This window comes from Diadema antillarum, unplaced genomic scaffold, assembly GCF_040938485.1.
Source record: "Diadema antillarum isolate AM-2024a unplaced genomic scaffold, OU_Dant_1.0 scf00000017, whole genome shotgun sequence".
Lineage (NCBI taxonomy): Eukaryota > Metazoa > Echinodermata > Echinoidea > Diadematoida > Diadematidae > Diadema > Diadema antillarum.
Window position 1 is genome coordinate 245,216 of NW_027270906.1, and position 15,480 is coordinate 260,695.

General features: G+C 40.8%; 1 protein-coding gene across 1 annotated transcript; it reads left to right on the forward strand.

Annotated features, from left to right (window-relative positions):
* Positions 1-866: 866 nt before the first annotated feature.
* LOC139725259 (uncharacterized) lies at positions 867-2,057 on the forward strand. The gene has a single exon (XM_071636351.1). The coding sequence runs from the start codon at positions 867-869 to the stop codon at positions 2,055-2,057; it is 1,191 nt and encodes a 396-aa protein (XP_071492452.1).
* Positions 2,058-15,480: the final 13,423 nt, after the last annotated feature.

Consider the following 15,480-nt stretch of genomic DNA (forward strand, 5'->3'; position numbering starts at 1 on the left):
AAATTCTGAAAAATGTCAATAGCTTCTACTGTGGGCGTGCGTCATTGTCAAGAATGGAATGCAAAATACGATTCCAGTGAGCCCACTAGTCCAGTGAGCCCATTTGGGTGTAGTCGAGTGGATCGTCAGTCGATATTGTGTCGGGTGAAGGGGTATACGCCGAAGCTGTTTAAACACACATTGAAATAGCTGGTCAATGATGAATGCTTGACGAGGAATGAACTGTCCAGCAAAAAGGAAATATATATTACTACATTTCTCCTGATTGATCATTATTACTTTCCCATCACCCAAACTTTGTCTCATGTTCCGTTACTGAAAACAGTCGCTCCTCTTTGACGTAACTGAGATTGAGCGTTATAGTTTTATTATATTGGTCTGCTAGAATGCATTTCCGGGTTTTTTTTCGGTTTTGTGTAAATTGCGTTTTTATGTAATTTGTTTCTTTGAATATAGTTGGGGTGATAATATACATATATATATATATATATATATATATATATATATATGTATATATATATATATATATATATCTTATTCTTTTTTATATACTATGCCTTTTGAATGCCGCGGTAAGCAAAATATTAACAATGATTAACCTATGTTTCCGTGTCCCTTTTCTCACGTTGTCTTTTCACTACAGATAGTGTTTACTTCGACGACTGTGACACGTGCATGTATGCTGACACAGCCTCATTGCCGGTTGGATGTTTGACTTTGGGCGTGTAACGAGACAATTCCAATATCAAAACGGACCATCGACAAGACTCTCCATGTAACCTGCAGGACTGACGAAATGATGGTCGTCAAAGGGCGCCCTCTACAGAGATATCTTCCAGGCCTGTAGAGCAGACCAAGGAGGTGTCATGAGAACGGAGGCCAAGACAGTGCACGTGGACGAGCGTCCCAGCTTTGCCGGTAGCCTCGTCACCATCTTCGCCGGGCAGGGAGCCAGAGCTGCCGAGAGTAAGACTCTGCGGGATACATTACCGGGAAAGAGCAGGGTGGGGCGGATCCTGCTGAATGATAACCACAGCCAGGATCGCCTCCTGGACATGAAGCTGGCAGACATCCAGCAGATGCGACGCAAGGCGGAGATCTTCATTTCACACCAGCAGAAGACCTTTATCGCCAAGATGGAGAAACGACAGAACACTTGGGTCCGAGAACACTCGAGGTTTTCCAGCAACACCAACCTCGTCATGCCCACAGATGATCTGGTTGAGGATGTGCCGCCAACAAGGGAAACAACAAAATCGCAGCTCCTGGAAGGTGCGGACATCACAGGACGAAAGTCTAGTAGGAGTGCTCCAAACGACGGGAAGGCTAGTGGGGAGCATGGAGCCAATAGTTCTCTACCTAATATTACCTACATGACTGAGGACTCAGAAAACTCCCCTAGAGATGGAACAAACCCTGGCGGGACTTCCTTTCTTAAGGAACCCGAGCCGTATGAGCGGAGACCTAGGATGTTCGTGGGATTGCCACCAATTACCCAAGCAAAGAGATCGGGCTTCCAGCCGTCGGGTAACATCGATGAAATGTTCGATGATAAGGCACTGCGGAAAAAGATCCAATGGACAACAAGCGGTGAGACAGCGGGAAACGAGAGCCCGACCAAACGGGCCAATGTGCAGTCTACCGAGCCTGCTGACCCCAACGCACCTCAAACGGGTAGGGAGTCCAAAGTGAGTGCAATAGAAGAAGAGGAAATTGAGGAGACCACATACTATGGTCCCACTCCAGTCTTTGTTCTATCCCGTAACCTGCCAAGAATTCAGATTCGCGAACCGATGACGAGGAAGTTTCGCTTCTCTAAGGTTCAACAGCCCAAAGTTCGTCAAAGGCATCCCCGAACTCGATCAGGGGCCGTCAACGAGTCCGACGACCCACTGGCTGACGACCGATTTCTCAAATTGCAGCAATTACTGGCGAGTGACATCGTCAAGGACCATGAATCGAGAGAGCTGTCTGCCTTGGCGAGAGGCATGCTTGCCGCCAAACGATTCGGTCGAAGCAAGAAGAAGGAAGAGGTCCCTGCTGAGAAGGAGGCGTGACGTACAAGTATATCAAGGAATCACATTCTCTCTAAACCCACATTTTATTTTCTTCATAACACCGATGTCAAAAAAACAAAAACATTACAATCCATCCATCTATGAACATGTTTTCTGTAAATGTTATTTTTAATGAGACATGAAAATGCAAATTCCCTGCCGGCTTGGCCATGAAATATATCTTTCACGAGGGCATTATGAATAATTCTGAGAACTAGAGGCTTGTAATAATATGACTTTGATTGAGCAACGGCTCAGACGTTGATGCAATAAGAAAATGCATTTCTAAATTTTGTTCATCATATTTAAGTGCTTGAATTCATATTATACATCCGTCTTGATGAGGATGATTGCAACAAAATCAGAAAACGACGCCGAGATTAATTGCCGCTAGTCACATCTTACACGACATTGGGGACTTATGGGATTATTTTTCTCGTCATTCTAAAATTCATTCTGCGACACCTTGGTTCTATATGGGTTTGCCTTTAGGAAAGTGAAAACTACGAAAGTTTTATGATATGTGCTTTGCAGATGTTCCTAGATTATTACGAACTTCGTTAGAATACTCAGTACAGTATTGAATGTATTTGTTGATTTAATTTTTGCCTTTAAGAGATACATGAAGTTTCTAAGAGAAATTGCCCCATCGAAACTTTAAATCATTATGATTATTATGCCTGAATGCAACCTTTGATTGATGGGAATGATTCTATTTAATTTATCAACTTTTATCTGTTCCTCAAAAGACTAAACGGATAGAAATTGGGCCTCATCTGTAGAACGTAAAAACGAGTTTGGAGTGAGCCAAGATAATCGAATCGAATGTGAACTGAGATACCTGTAAGATGAAGGTTTATACGTCATTCAACAAAAATGTCAGGCCTTGGAAAAGAAGTAGCAATGTGCTGCAAAAAGTAGTAAGTACATGAATAACAAACGACTGAAGAAGGGAACAGTATCTTAACAAGTATCATTACCTATAGTAGCAAACAGAGAGAATGCTCATCTGATAAACAATGTCTGTTCTTTCGTCACCGTTCCCCCTGCTCATCAAACACGCTGATCACGATTCATGCACCTGCAGTAAAGGGTCGAGTCTATTTGTCTTGGCTTCGTTTTTCTTGCTTTGTTACCTTATCGTAACATTGCCGCTTAGTATGCATACAGAGATTATCCCGATTCTGCCCCCAGTGTTAGGGATATCACAACATTTAGGCCTACATAGCGCCTTGACACGCCTGATTGAAGAGTTAACATTTCTTGCGTGGGATGAAAAGAGGACGAGCAGAAAATATATTTGCCTACTAATCGGGATTAAGTTGTATAAGATTACTGGACTACCTCGAGCTCTAGTTTTAGCTTGGTTGTTGTTTTTATTTCCGGTCCTCAGATAGAATATACACAATCTGAAAGAAAAATACATAAGTTATTATACAGTATGAAGAAACGGGGAATCGTCCGTTCAGCAATATTTGCAAAATACTACTGTTTTTCCACAGGGTTCCATGTTAGTCATGAATCATGAGTAAGAGAAAGATGAGAGATGAGTTGTTAAAAAAAATAGCATCGCACATTGACATGTTTTTGCAGATACTCTATGATATAGTTCGGTATAGGAAAAAATTCGAAACTTCGCAGATGGAATCTACGCACGTGTAGGAGTGTTTTATGCTTAGCAACGGACTGTGCAAGCAATACGCAAGGCGAGTTAGGTGTCACCGTGGTGACATATAGGTGCAGAGGATTGTAGGAAATACGAAGTTTGATTTGATAGCCTGAGCTCTGATTTCCTCAACCCGCATCTGGTGCGAAATGCAGTATAAGAATAAAGTATAACAAACAATTTTTTTTTCCCGATAATTTGGGGGCGGTTCAATCACCAACTCTTCATCAATAAACATCCGTTGCACTTCTATTTTTCAAGTGATTAGTCTTGGCTTAACCACTCAGCGAATATTACCCCCCCCCCCCCAAAAAAAAAAAAAAAAAAAAATAGCACATAAATTGCGTTTGAAAAGCAATGTCTATAGCAGGCTAATTTACTTAAAAGCTTTCGCATTTCTTAATTTGCTTCGTATCTGTGAACCAATGCACTCTATCAGTCCCCGGACATGCTGTGAATCGCTGACCTTCCTGTCGACAAGCTTGATACATGTCATTCCACTTACTATGAGGACTCCTAGCTGTCTGTGGATGAGCTATTCGCTTTATCTCTTCTCGCGGGGGTTATTAACACCCTAAAATTATACATTTGAATATTATGCGAGCTGGAAAAGTGGTTACAATAATCACCGTGACCCTTTACTTTCTATAAGTTAAGTATGCACGCACCTTTCAGACATTCAAACAGATACACACACATACACATACACACACACACACATACACATGCACATACACATACACATACACATAGATACACATACACATACACATACACATACACATGCACATACACATTTATTTAAGCTCTAACATTGCAACTTTATACAATTTCTATGATACAGCAAAGTTACAACATACAAACACACGTTCTAGATTACGCTTTGCACTTGAAATCCTAAAATTTCTTCGAGAGTCGGTTTTTATCAGCATTGCTGTAGCGAAATGTTCATGAAGTGATATTTTCAGCAGTGTAATATTCATGAAGAATTTGCGAGGAGTCCGAATTTCTCCAATCAAGATTACCCCGTCCTGGCTGGCGAATTATTTTACTGGTGTTCGTATAAATCGCGCTACAGCAAAGAGTATATGCTGCTAAATTTACAAATTGTGCCATCGTGTGTAAAATTCGCAAAGCAATATAGAGAAACATGATATGAGTAACATGCCGTGACGTTCTATTAACAATTTATGTTGTGTCATATTTTAAGTGATTTCATAATGTGCAATGTTAAAGGAAAATGTTAACTTTAGTATTATGTTGTGAGTGTGGAGTTTGAATGTTGTATTGCATCAAAGAATATTAAGGAACGAATCAATAAATGATTTAATTACGAATGTTACATGTTTAAACTTGTCATATATATTGGGATGCTATTCTGCTTCTGATTAGCTGCAATTGTATCCTAACGGCCCATGGTATAGATTATGTCACGGTTGTGAGAGATGACGTGGTGGATCGTGATTATGTGTGATTACAGGGTGTCGTGATTGGGTGCACGTCACGAGACCGACACCCACGAATCATAAAGCCTACGAGTCATACAGTCCACGAGTCATACAGCCCATCAGTTATACAGCTCACGAGTCATACAGCCCAAATGTGAGTTCGACACTAAGCAAAGAAGGCCCACGAGACCGACACATTAAGCCCCGTGTTGTATATTCTGTCGAACTCGTGGGCTATTTTTACCTATAGCGTCGAACTCGTGGGCTATTTTTACCTATAGCGTCGAACTCATGGGCTTTATTTGCCTTGTGTCGAACTCATGGGCTGTATGACTCGTGAGCTGTTTGACTCATGGACCTGTTTTCAATGTCGAACTCGTGGGCTGTATTATCATGACTCGTGGGTGTCGGGTCTTGAGGGATGACCCCGTCGTGATTAGAGTAGCATGCAGAGCCTTGCTGCATATATGTGGGAGTAAGATCTTAATGTATCGATTCTGTTTTCTCTTTTACTGATGACGATCACTCGAGTTACTTTATCATGACTAACCGATTCATAAGAGGTTTGTTTGTTTTTTTCCTCATCGGCATTCTGATGACGTACAAGTAGATAGGGTGCAACTGGACGTAACCTTCGTGTAAACGGAAACAAAACATGTAGCACGCCATCTTACGACGTTTTGTTTGCTGCATCGTGCTGTTCACATACCGATCATTAAATTTGAATAGCAAGGAGAACACGACTAAAATTCGACGAGAATGATTCGGTTTAGTATGATTTGTGGGTGATGAAGAGAACGATCGCCATGCACTCATCTATGACTGAACTTGGCTACAATGACAAGCAAAATTGTTACTAACTATTTCAGGCAATTTCAACTTGAAATGTTATGCTGTATCTGGCAAAAGAGATTTTTCAATATCAGTTTCCAATACTACAATACTACTACTGCTGCTGCTGCTGCTGGTACAACTACTGCTACTACTACTACTACTTCTACTACTAACAATGACAATACGGAAAATAATGATGATGATGATGATAATGATAATGATAATAATAATAATAATAATAATAATAATAATAATAATAATGATAATAATAATAATAATAATAATAATGATAACAGCAATAATATTGATAATAATGAATAATGACAATAATAATTGAAACACGGTAATGTGACTTATATTGTGCCAAATACTAGTATGCTACCGTAGAATGCTCAAGGCGCAGTGAACAAGGAACAAATCAAAGAACGTAGAATTGCCACAATTTTATTGCATAAAAATTAAAGATTTATACTTGTTATTTTGTCTGCATATTATAACTATCTATCTATCGAGAGATACCCGGTAGATAGCTTAGTATACTCTCTAAAAAAATCGAGTGAAAATATTCACTCTTAAAGGAGTGAATTTAAAAAAGAGTGAATTTAGAGTGAAATTGGAGTGAATTCTGAGTGAAAATGTTAATTTTCACTCATTTTAGAGTGACCTCAAGGATCACTCGAAGTTTTTGGAGTGATCCCTGAGGTCACTCTAAAACGAGTGAAAATGAACATTTTCACTCAAAATTCACTCCAATTTCACTCTAAATTCACTCTTTTTTGTATTTACTCTATTTGGAGTGAATATTTTCACTCGATTTTTTTAGAGTGTACATTTAGAGTTGTGTGTGTGTGTGTGTGTGCGTGTGTGTGTGTGTGTGTGAGTGTGTGTGTGTGAGTGTGCGTGTGTGTGTTTGTTTGTGTGTTGCGTCTCAAGGGAATAAATATGGGTAAGTGTAATTCACTTCATGCTGGGCTTGACGCAGAGCGAATGATGCATGGAATTCTCTATCATTACAGAAAGTATACGCTACACACAATACAGTGCATTGGTCATATCTAGCAATAAGGTAACCTCATGGGGGGGGGGGAGGGGAAAGAAGGGGGAGGGGAGGAGGAGACATCGCTCACTCTTTGTATATAAGGGATGCTTGAAATTTTCCGCGGTTTTCCCATTTTTTGTTTTATTCTCTTCGTTATATACTTGGCATAGGTGTGTGGGTAAGAGAGTGCACGTGTGTGTACAACCCCTCCAGCTCTATCCGTCCTGTGACCCATATGTACATGTACGTTTCTACACATATCTTGTCCTTCTTCACATCTCTCGAAACTCTGAAAAAGACAGAGAGTTGTTGATGTTTCGCCACTCCAAAAGATTAATCTTTGCCTAGTACATAGTCCCTCCAGGCTCACTGCAGCGACACAGCATTAATCAAATACTCGTTCAGAGAAGACAAAAGGGAAACCTAAAACAAAGAATTTTGGTGGTTAGATTGATCAGAAAATAGAGCCTCTGTTCTAATCTCAATGCAAACTCCCAACTTCAAGAAAAGAACAAAAACAAAACTTCAGATTGTAATCATTTTGAAATATTCATCTACAAAACGCAACTACCCCCACAGCCAGTAGTATCTCAAATTTCTGAGATACTATTTTCTGCATGTTTGTGCTATCCCGACCGCTTGAAAGTCTCTCAGGCTCTCTCGCATGAAGTAACAGAACTCTTTCTTCATTTTTTCTTTTTGTAAGAGGGGGCATTTTCTTTCTAAGTCTTAAAGTAAATTTTACCAATCACTATGTAAACTTTCGATAGTTTACATAGAGATCATTGGGTGACTTTACCTTGCCACATTACATTGACGCTGTGAGTGAACATGAACAGAGAGGCAACAACATGAAATTATGAGTTTTTAAATGACTCGAAGCAAAGACGCTACCCGGGGATACTACCAGAGACACTTTGGTGTCCTTTAGCATGTTACTTTTTCCTGAATCATCATTTTTTTTTTAATGCAGTTCTTTTACATGATGTAAGCCGTATGTTTAACAGACTTGCAGCTTCCATGTAACGACACTATCAGACTGCGCAGTAATAAGACAGTCAATAAGTCCAAAATCAACTCATTTGTTTTGTGTGTTCCCTGTGTCATCATAACAGTCTTCAAATACGCCGTTGAAGATGACAACTACGTTAAGGTCAATTATTATCATTGTCTACCTTAGAACTCAAAAGCAATGCTGCAGTGCTATTAACCCAACGATACTCAGCAACCTTACCTTGTGTGTATGTGTTTATATATATATATATATATATATATATATATATATATATACACATTGTATATTAATATTTTTTTAAACCCTTGCTCTTTGCAGATGGTCAGTATAACTTTGGACAGCACTATCCATTCTTTGTTCCTTTTCTGTCTTTGTTGATCTTGCTGATTCTTTCGCATATTTTTCTTCTTTTTTTTTTCTTTCTGAAACGTGTGAGGGTGATGTGATCAGCAAACTTGACTGCTACATCTCCGGCACAAGCAAAAGGCACTTAGCAAAAGGCGAAGCTTCCTTCCCAGTAAACATCGGAAAAATTCTTGGCTCTCTTCCATCAGTGAGGGCGCCAACACTTTACCTGCCATCAATGATTAAAAAAAAAAAAAAAGGCCTAAAAACACGCTCTCTCTCTCTCTCTCTCTCTCTCTGCTTAATGGGTTGGGATACCCCTCTGCAGTGTTCATGTACCATTCTTAAGCATGATTCATGCCATAATACACAGTAAGCCATGAAATTATCTACCACACTCACAAGATATGCTGTTCGGTGAATGTATTGACATAACCAAAGCACAAGGTTCGCTCTTATTCAACTTTCAAAACATAGAGAGATACACATCCGTTTTGACAATGGACGAAAATGTCTAAAATATGGATCTGCTGGTATTCGCAACATCTAATACAAGTAAATGTACCGAAAACCGGTTACTGCTGTATAATGACAATAAATGTTCTGCATGTGCACACGTACTTATCATTTTGTAATCGAGTTTGTAAAGGGCCTATCTCACTGGACGAGACTTTACAGCAGCTGTCGGGAGTGATCAGTAGCCGCGACTCGTGCGGCTCTAAGACGAAGAAATGTTTTGCGCTCTCACCAAAAAGGCAACTCTATAGCGACGTCGGAGACTTTATCCAAACAATTTATCTGCCCAAAAGTCACGGAAACGTCACCGCGACGTCTGCGAGACGTCTTCTCTGTCGGGGAAACGCCACCGTGACGTCTCCGGTACGTCGCCAATGGGTCTCAAGTTCGCGGAGACGTCTCTGAGACCGCGCGGACAATATTAGCCTCCGCGACTTGGCTGTTTTTAAGGAGACGTCGCGGAGACGTATCCGAGACCAGCTGGAGACTGGAAAAAGTCTTTAAAAATTGGAATATGTTCCATTCTCTCGAGACTCCCCGGAGACCTGGCTAGTCTCCAGGAGACGTCGCGGGGACGTCTCCGCGACCACTCCGTGACGAGCGAGACTCGAGTCGCCACTAAGTTGCTAGTCTCCAATCCAATGAGATACCCACTTTACGCTGCACATACTTGCTGGTTTGCTTCACAGGAAGGAAAAGACCAACCTTAAACAATTCCAAAATTGCACAATGTCAACGGAGAGGATAACACAAAATGGTAGAATTGATCATCTTTTTTTCCGAGAGGGTCGGAATGTCAAATAAATCGGTTTTTATTGTACACGTTCAAAACTACTCATTTCCACTTGAAAATTCATTCGATGTAATAAAGGAGAAATTCTATTATAGTGCACTACTAAAAACAAGTACGACAATAACTCGATCTACTTGTAACACACGAGTGACTTTGATGAAAACCAATAGTCGGGGAATTCAATCAGCTGAAAAAATTAAAATGATTCACAGCATGAATATAAACATTCATGTATATGATATAACAATGATGATGATTCAATATTCCAAATAGGTTATAGTAACTCTTAAATGCTAAAGTTTAGAACCCCTTAAAATTCGAATTAAGCTGAAGATTTCAACATGTTTTTAACAGCAGTTCAGCATAAACAGAGATCGCCAACTTGCTTAAACCCTCAACAAACAAGAACGAACCCCCGCAAAGTAGAGGAACATCACATTTTGCGCTGCAGGTTCTTTGGTTATGAAACAGGCTTGACAACCTATGGGTTAATCATCAACTTTCAAGAGATTAAAGGTAAGCATGTAACGCTACTGCACCCAGGAGAAGCATCCACAATATTATGGGTGCGGTTTCCCCCTTTTGCCTCAAAATACCCGTGATGGCATAAACAATGGCGAGAGGATCGATGAAGTCTAAATAAAGTAAAACTTTCAATCACAGTGATTTGTTTGAAGTCTGTGCGCCCAAGATGCTTTACAAATTTGGTGCCTTCTGGTGGGTTCATGAATGTAAACGGATTGGTTTTCCAAGCGTGCGGAACGCGTGCTGCATGGCGCCAGCAGACTAATCGTATATGTGGACAAATGTGGTGGAGGTGCTTCGGATGGGTGCTGCTTAAACATTCTTACGAACTGAGATGCCTTCTCCTTGATTCCTTCTGGTATGCTAAGCAGTCAAATAAGCCGGTCGTCCTGCGAAGACGCGCTCAATTTCTAGTGATTATCGGTTTGAATTTCAAGTGTGCGCATCTCTGCGTTCTCTGAGGTCGTTTCTAAAAGTTGAAACGGGAGACGTGTTAAGGAGCAAACGCCCCATGAATACCACCTGCTCAGATGGTAGGTGGACCTGGTTAGCTTTGCTCGTAGCTACATTTACGTCACAATTCAGTTTGTTATTGAAATCTTGCTGTATCGAGTTCTCATTTTTAACTAAGCTGGCATGGGTTCGATCGTCAATCTAACGTCTCTCCAGATACTGCATTACAAAGCACAATCACCGCGAACGCGCTTCCTGGGAATCCAAACTAAACGTTTGTGACTGAAATCGAAGTCCTTTTGATGCAGAACATAAGTTTTCTTTCTTCTTTTCTTACTTTCTTCGTTTTGAGGTCCTTAAGTTGTCATTAAATGCTGAGAAAATATGTGCATAGAACGCAGCTATAGGGTGAAAAGTCCGATGCAATTCAAAATCATTTTAATTCACATACAGAAAGAGGCATGAATGTGATGACCACTTATCTTCTCTACTTTATCCATATTTGTGCTTTCATACTTCTAGGCATTAAGGCAAGGAATATTAATTTTAGAGTTTCTGTACCGTCCACTGTTAGCGTAAGCTTAGAGTGCCAGTCTGAATACTGTGTATCAATCATATTATATAATGTGACCAGAAATATGTATTTACATGATGTTTGAATATATCAGCGATCTGCAAGCCAGGCGATGACTCGTAGAAATGGAAGAGCGATGTGAAAGGAGATTAACGTGAGAGATAAACAGAGAAGAATAACCAATGAAGAAGGAAATCTGTCGCCTCTGTCCTCATCGACGTCAGTGGGTACATCCACACGCCCCCAAGAGCTGTCCAAGCGCAAGTGGTACCGGGTACTTCGGTGTTTGCGAGCGGCACGGACCTGGCAATCAATGGTACTTTGTGCGCGTCGTGGTATTCTGGAAAGGTTAGTGCATTTGTGCGAGCTCGTTGGTGTTCCATCCAATCCTGCATGGGACGCGGAGCGCTCAACGGCATTGGGAGTTGTGTTTCGACGATGCTGGCGAGATAGAATCTGGGACCCGCGATTGTCGGTCGTGTTCGTCCGTGGATGCCTGTGTCCCCCTGGGTGCTTTCTGTCCTAGTAATCTGCCACGTCCTGTTCGTCCACCGATTCGTCATGGTGGTTCTCCTCGCTCATCAGTCTGCTGTTATCGAGTCGTTCTTCATTGACAGCAGCAAACGGATCGCTGTCGATGAACGTTGTCTTGATGCTGGGTCGGGAGAAGTCCCCCTGGGCCAGTGGGTCGGTGTTCTTGTTGGGACATCGCTGGAATTTGAACTGCGAAGGGGAGCACACGAAGAAGTAAAATGTGAAAATTGTTTAAAAGGACGGACCTTATGAATACGTAAAGCCCACCCCTTCCTTTCTCACTTCTTTCCGTTTTACCATGTTTACTGATTTGGAAATCCAAAAAGGGCTAAAGGAAATCTCTGAGATTATGTGAATAATGATTGCTTAACTTGTTCTTTACCTCTCAGAATAAATCCACATATGGTCCATCCAAAACGCTCAGTCAACCGATAGCAAATAGAATTATTTAATTGATATCATGTCGCGCTAATAGTCTAAGAAAGTTTTTTCTTTAACAGGAGGAGAATGAAATGGACATAGACACAAAAAGTCCAGCATGATGGTTTGTATTGCAGTAATAGATTTTTTCTTCTTTTTCTTCCTCTTCTTTCGTTGTCGGTTTCCTGGTAAAGATACAATATGTCAACATACATAATATGTTTGAAAAGACCCATCTGCTCATGAAGGAGTCAGGTATTGCTTTTAGTGGCTGCATGAGGAAATTGTACCTGTGAGAGATGAAATGAGCGATAGAAGGAGAAGGAAATTGTGTTTGCATACTTGTGTGTGTGTGTGTGTGTGTGTGTGTGTGTGTGTGTATAGCTTTGTTTCTTTACAGACATTATACCTTTCCCTGGAAGCCCCCACCAACACCGTCCTTTCGCAGCTCGACAAGGCGTGGCCAGATGACGAGAACGACTGTCCGCCTGGCTGCTTGGACTGCGTCCCAGACCAAACGAACCCCTCTGACAAAGACCACCAGCCCAGTAGCGAAGAGTGAGGAGATGACCAGGCTTGGGAGCAACACTACGGTGGCTATCGCCACGACCGTGCCTTTAAACAGAGTAAAAATAACGAACACTCATGGGTTATTGAAATATCGTAGCAAAATGTTGCTGTCGTTGTTGTTGTTTCTCATTTTGCTTGAGACCCGAATGCTCATGGTTCGAATCCTATCAATATGTATGTAATTTGACTAAGGACGATACGCTCATACACCCTCTTCGCCTCTAGGAGTGTAAGTAGGTACCTGGACGCGCAGGATATCTTGCGTTTGTACATGAGAGAGCTCGCTTTATCTGGGTCAAGGCATGCTCCCGGGTAGAGAAAATCTGTGTTCTGCACTCACGACTTGTATATTGAAGCTGACAGCAAGGATGTGCACCTTGGAAACATCATTTTTAATGCTGCAGACGTGGGGTGAACGAAACAGTCATTTTCATACACAACGCGAAAACAAGCATGCATAAGATGCTTTTATAATGTTTTTAATGAATAGCACTGCTAACGAAACAAAAAAATTAATGATAAGAGTTGATACTCCTACACAACAAATCCAGAATCGGAGAAATGGCGATATATTGGCAGGTATGTTCAACTTACAGTCCTGTGTCGATTAATGTCAGCAGATGCAATATACTTTTTGGGCAATATATCTATTTCTACTTTACTTTGACATGAGCGTTTGTCTATCTGTAACCTGCATTTATTGGAAGCGCAATCTTGTATTGCAGTCATATGAGCTTCCGACAACCTTGCTTTTTCTAATGTCATTTGGTAAGACATTTCATCCTCCAGACATATAACCATGCTAATTATACACCATCGGCAACTCAGACAGACGCTATAATTAACCATTCTATTCAGTCATTCGATGCGTTGTGTCACTTTAAACAACGCTCACAGTAGAATGATTGACGCGCTGCACCTGAAAAACAGAGGCGGGAAACAAAAACAAACAAAGAATACACTAAACGCATGCAGATCCCCTCCAAGGGCTAAAAGCGCGTAGCATTCTGAACGTATAATGTAACATGACAACATTCGTTCTCGCACAGGGGCGACTGTCGGGGATTTTGTGGACGGCTCTGCACATCACACTGAAATCGATTTCACCAACTGGAAGCCAGGCATAACAGTGGCAACAACATCTTTAATTGCCAGTGGCTACCATCGAATCTCTGCCCGCCATCGAGTGCACTGACTTAATGGAGGAGGCATTGTCCAATGGAAGGCGAACTGATCACGGAGTAATTGTATTGCGTGCTTGGAGTGTTAGTGTCTTGTTTCAATATCAAAATGAAACACGTTATTTTAAATTTTGCACCAGAGTAGCAGGGAACAAACGTATAAAAGAAAGGTTCAATATGGAAGTATTGGTACACATAAGCAGTGGATGGAAACATTCCAGCACTTGCAATAACATAAAAAGCACATATTCTATGTCATTTATTTGTAATAGCTTCACTTCGATATATTTACACCGAGTTAAAATATTCATTTTCCTGTGATCAAGCCCAAAGTATGCTGGAGCTCTTAATGGAGTCTAGCAATGTGATTGCAAGATGTAAATTATCAAAGCTGAATTTGTCTTACAACACAACTTTCTTCAGTGGTTGGATGAAAAAAAAACTGTATAAAACTGAAAAAAACCCAACAATTCATTGTTTTAAACTTGTAGTTGTATTGAGTTAAAATGTCATTGTAAAGTGATGCCGAGTATACTATTACTAGCGTTAAATGAATTAATAAAAACCCATTTGTTTAATGTTTCCTTTTACATGTATGTTTTTGTTTTTTACTTTCTTTAGTTCTTATATGAATTATTCTATGTGCGCAAAGAGCACTCCACAGAGTGGATCTGATGAATAATGAATACATGTAATATCATTTATTTAATAAATCATCATTTCATCATAAATGAAAATGACTCATATCTTGTTCAATTAAGTTTTCTTCTTTTCTTTTCTTCCTTTTTTTTTCACTTTGTAAGGTTCTAAGTCCCGATCAGTGGAGAACTATCGACGTTCAGAATCCCACGTGTCCCATAGCTTCTCTTAAAAAGTTGAACGAGAAACTCACCCTGGATGCAAAAGAACGCCAAAAGCGACAAGATGAACGACGAACTGACAACGAAGAGGAAACACGACAGCGGTAGCAAGAGTGCTATAAAGGCAGCCGTGAGGAACAGGGCGGTCAGTGGACGGGAGCGCACAAACTCTAGCAACGCTTTCCATTTCTCCTTCACGTCTACTAGCAAGGCAGCGACACACTCAGTGAGGCGCGCTATACGATCTGGAGTACCTGGCATGTCTTTAGCAATAGGTGTGTGCCTGGAACGATAATGCCGGTGGATCCCAGTTCCACAGTCAGGAAGACAGGCTTTGAGCTTCACAAGAAAAAAAAAAAGAGGGAAACGTTAGAAGAAAAACACCAGCGACTGACTCTTTCAGAGCTACAGTTACCACAACAAAAAACATAGCATTCACTTGTTTAGAACAACGTAAGTGCAACACAACTTTGCGTCATTGTTATACTTGAAATATAGTTAGGATAGGTAGAAGTTCTGACGTTAGTTCTCTAGACCCTCAATCTAGTCATATTAAATTTATACCGGTATGCCTATTCAGACGGAGTTCTATGTGAAGTCCTACCCCTCTGTTACAAAAAAGTGTCTTTTAACGCGGCGTAAAATCACAT

Excerpts from the sequence above, each read along its gene's own strand:
- LOC139725259 (XM_071636351.1), top strand. The coding sequence starts at position 867 with ATGAGAACGGAGGCCAAGACAGTGCACGTGGACGAGCGTCCCAGCTTT.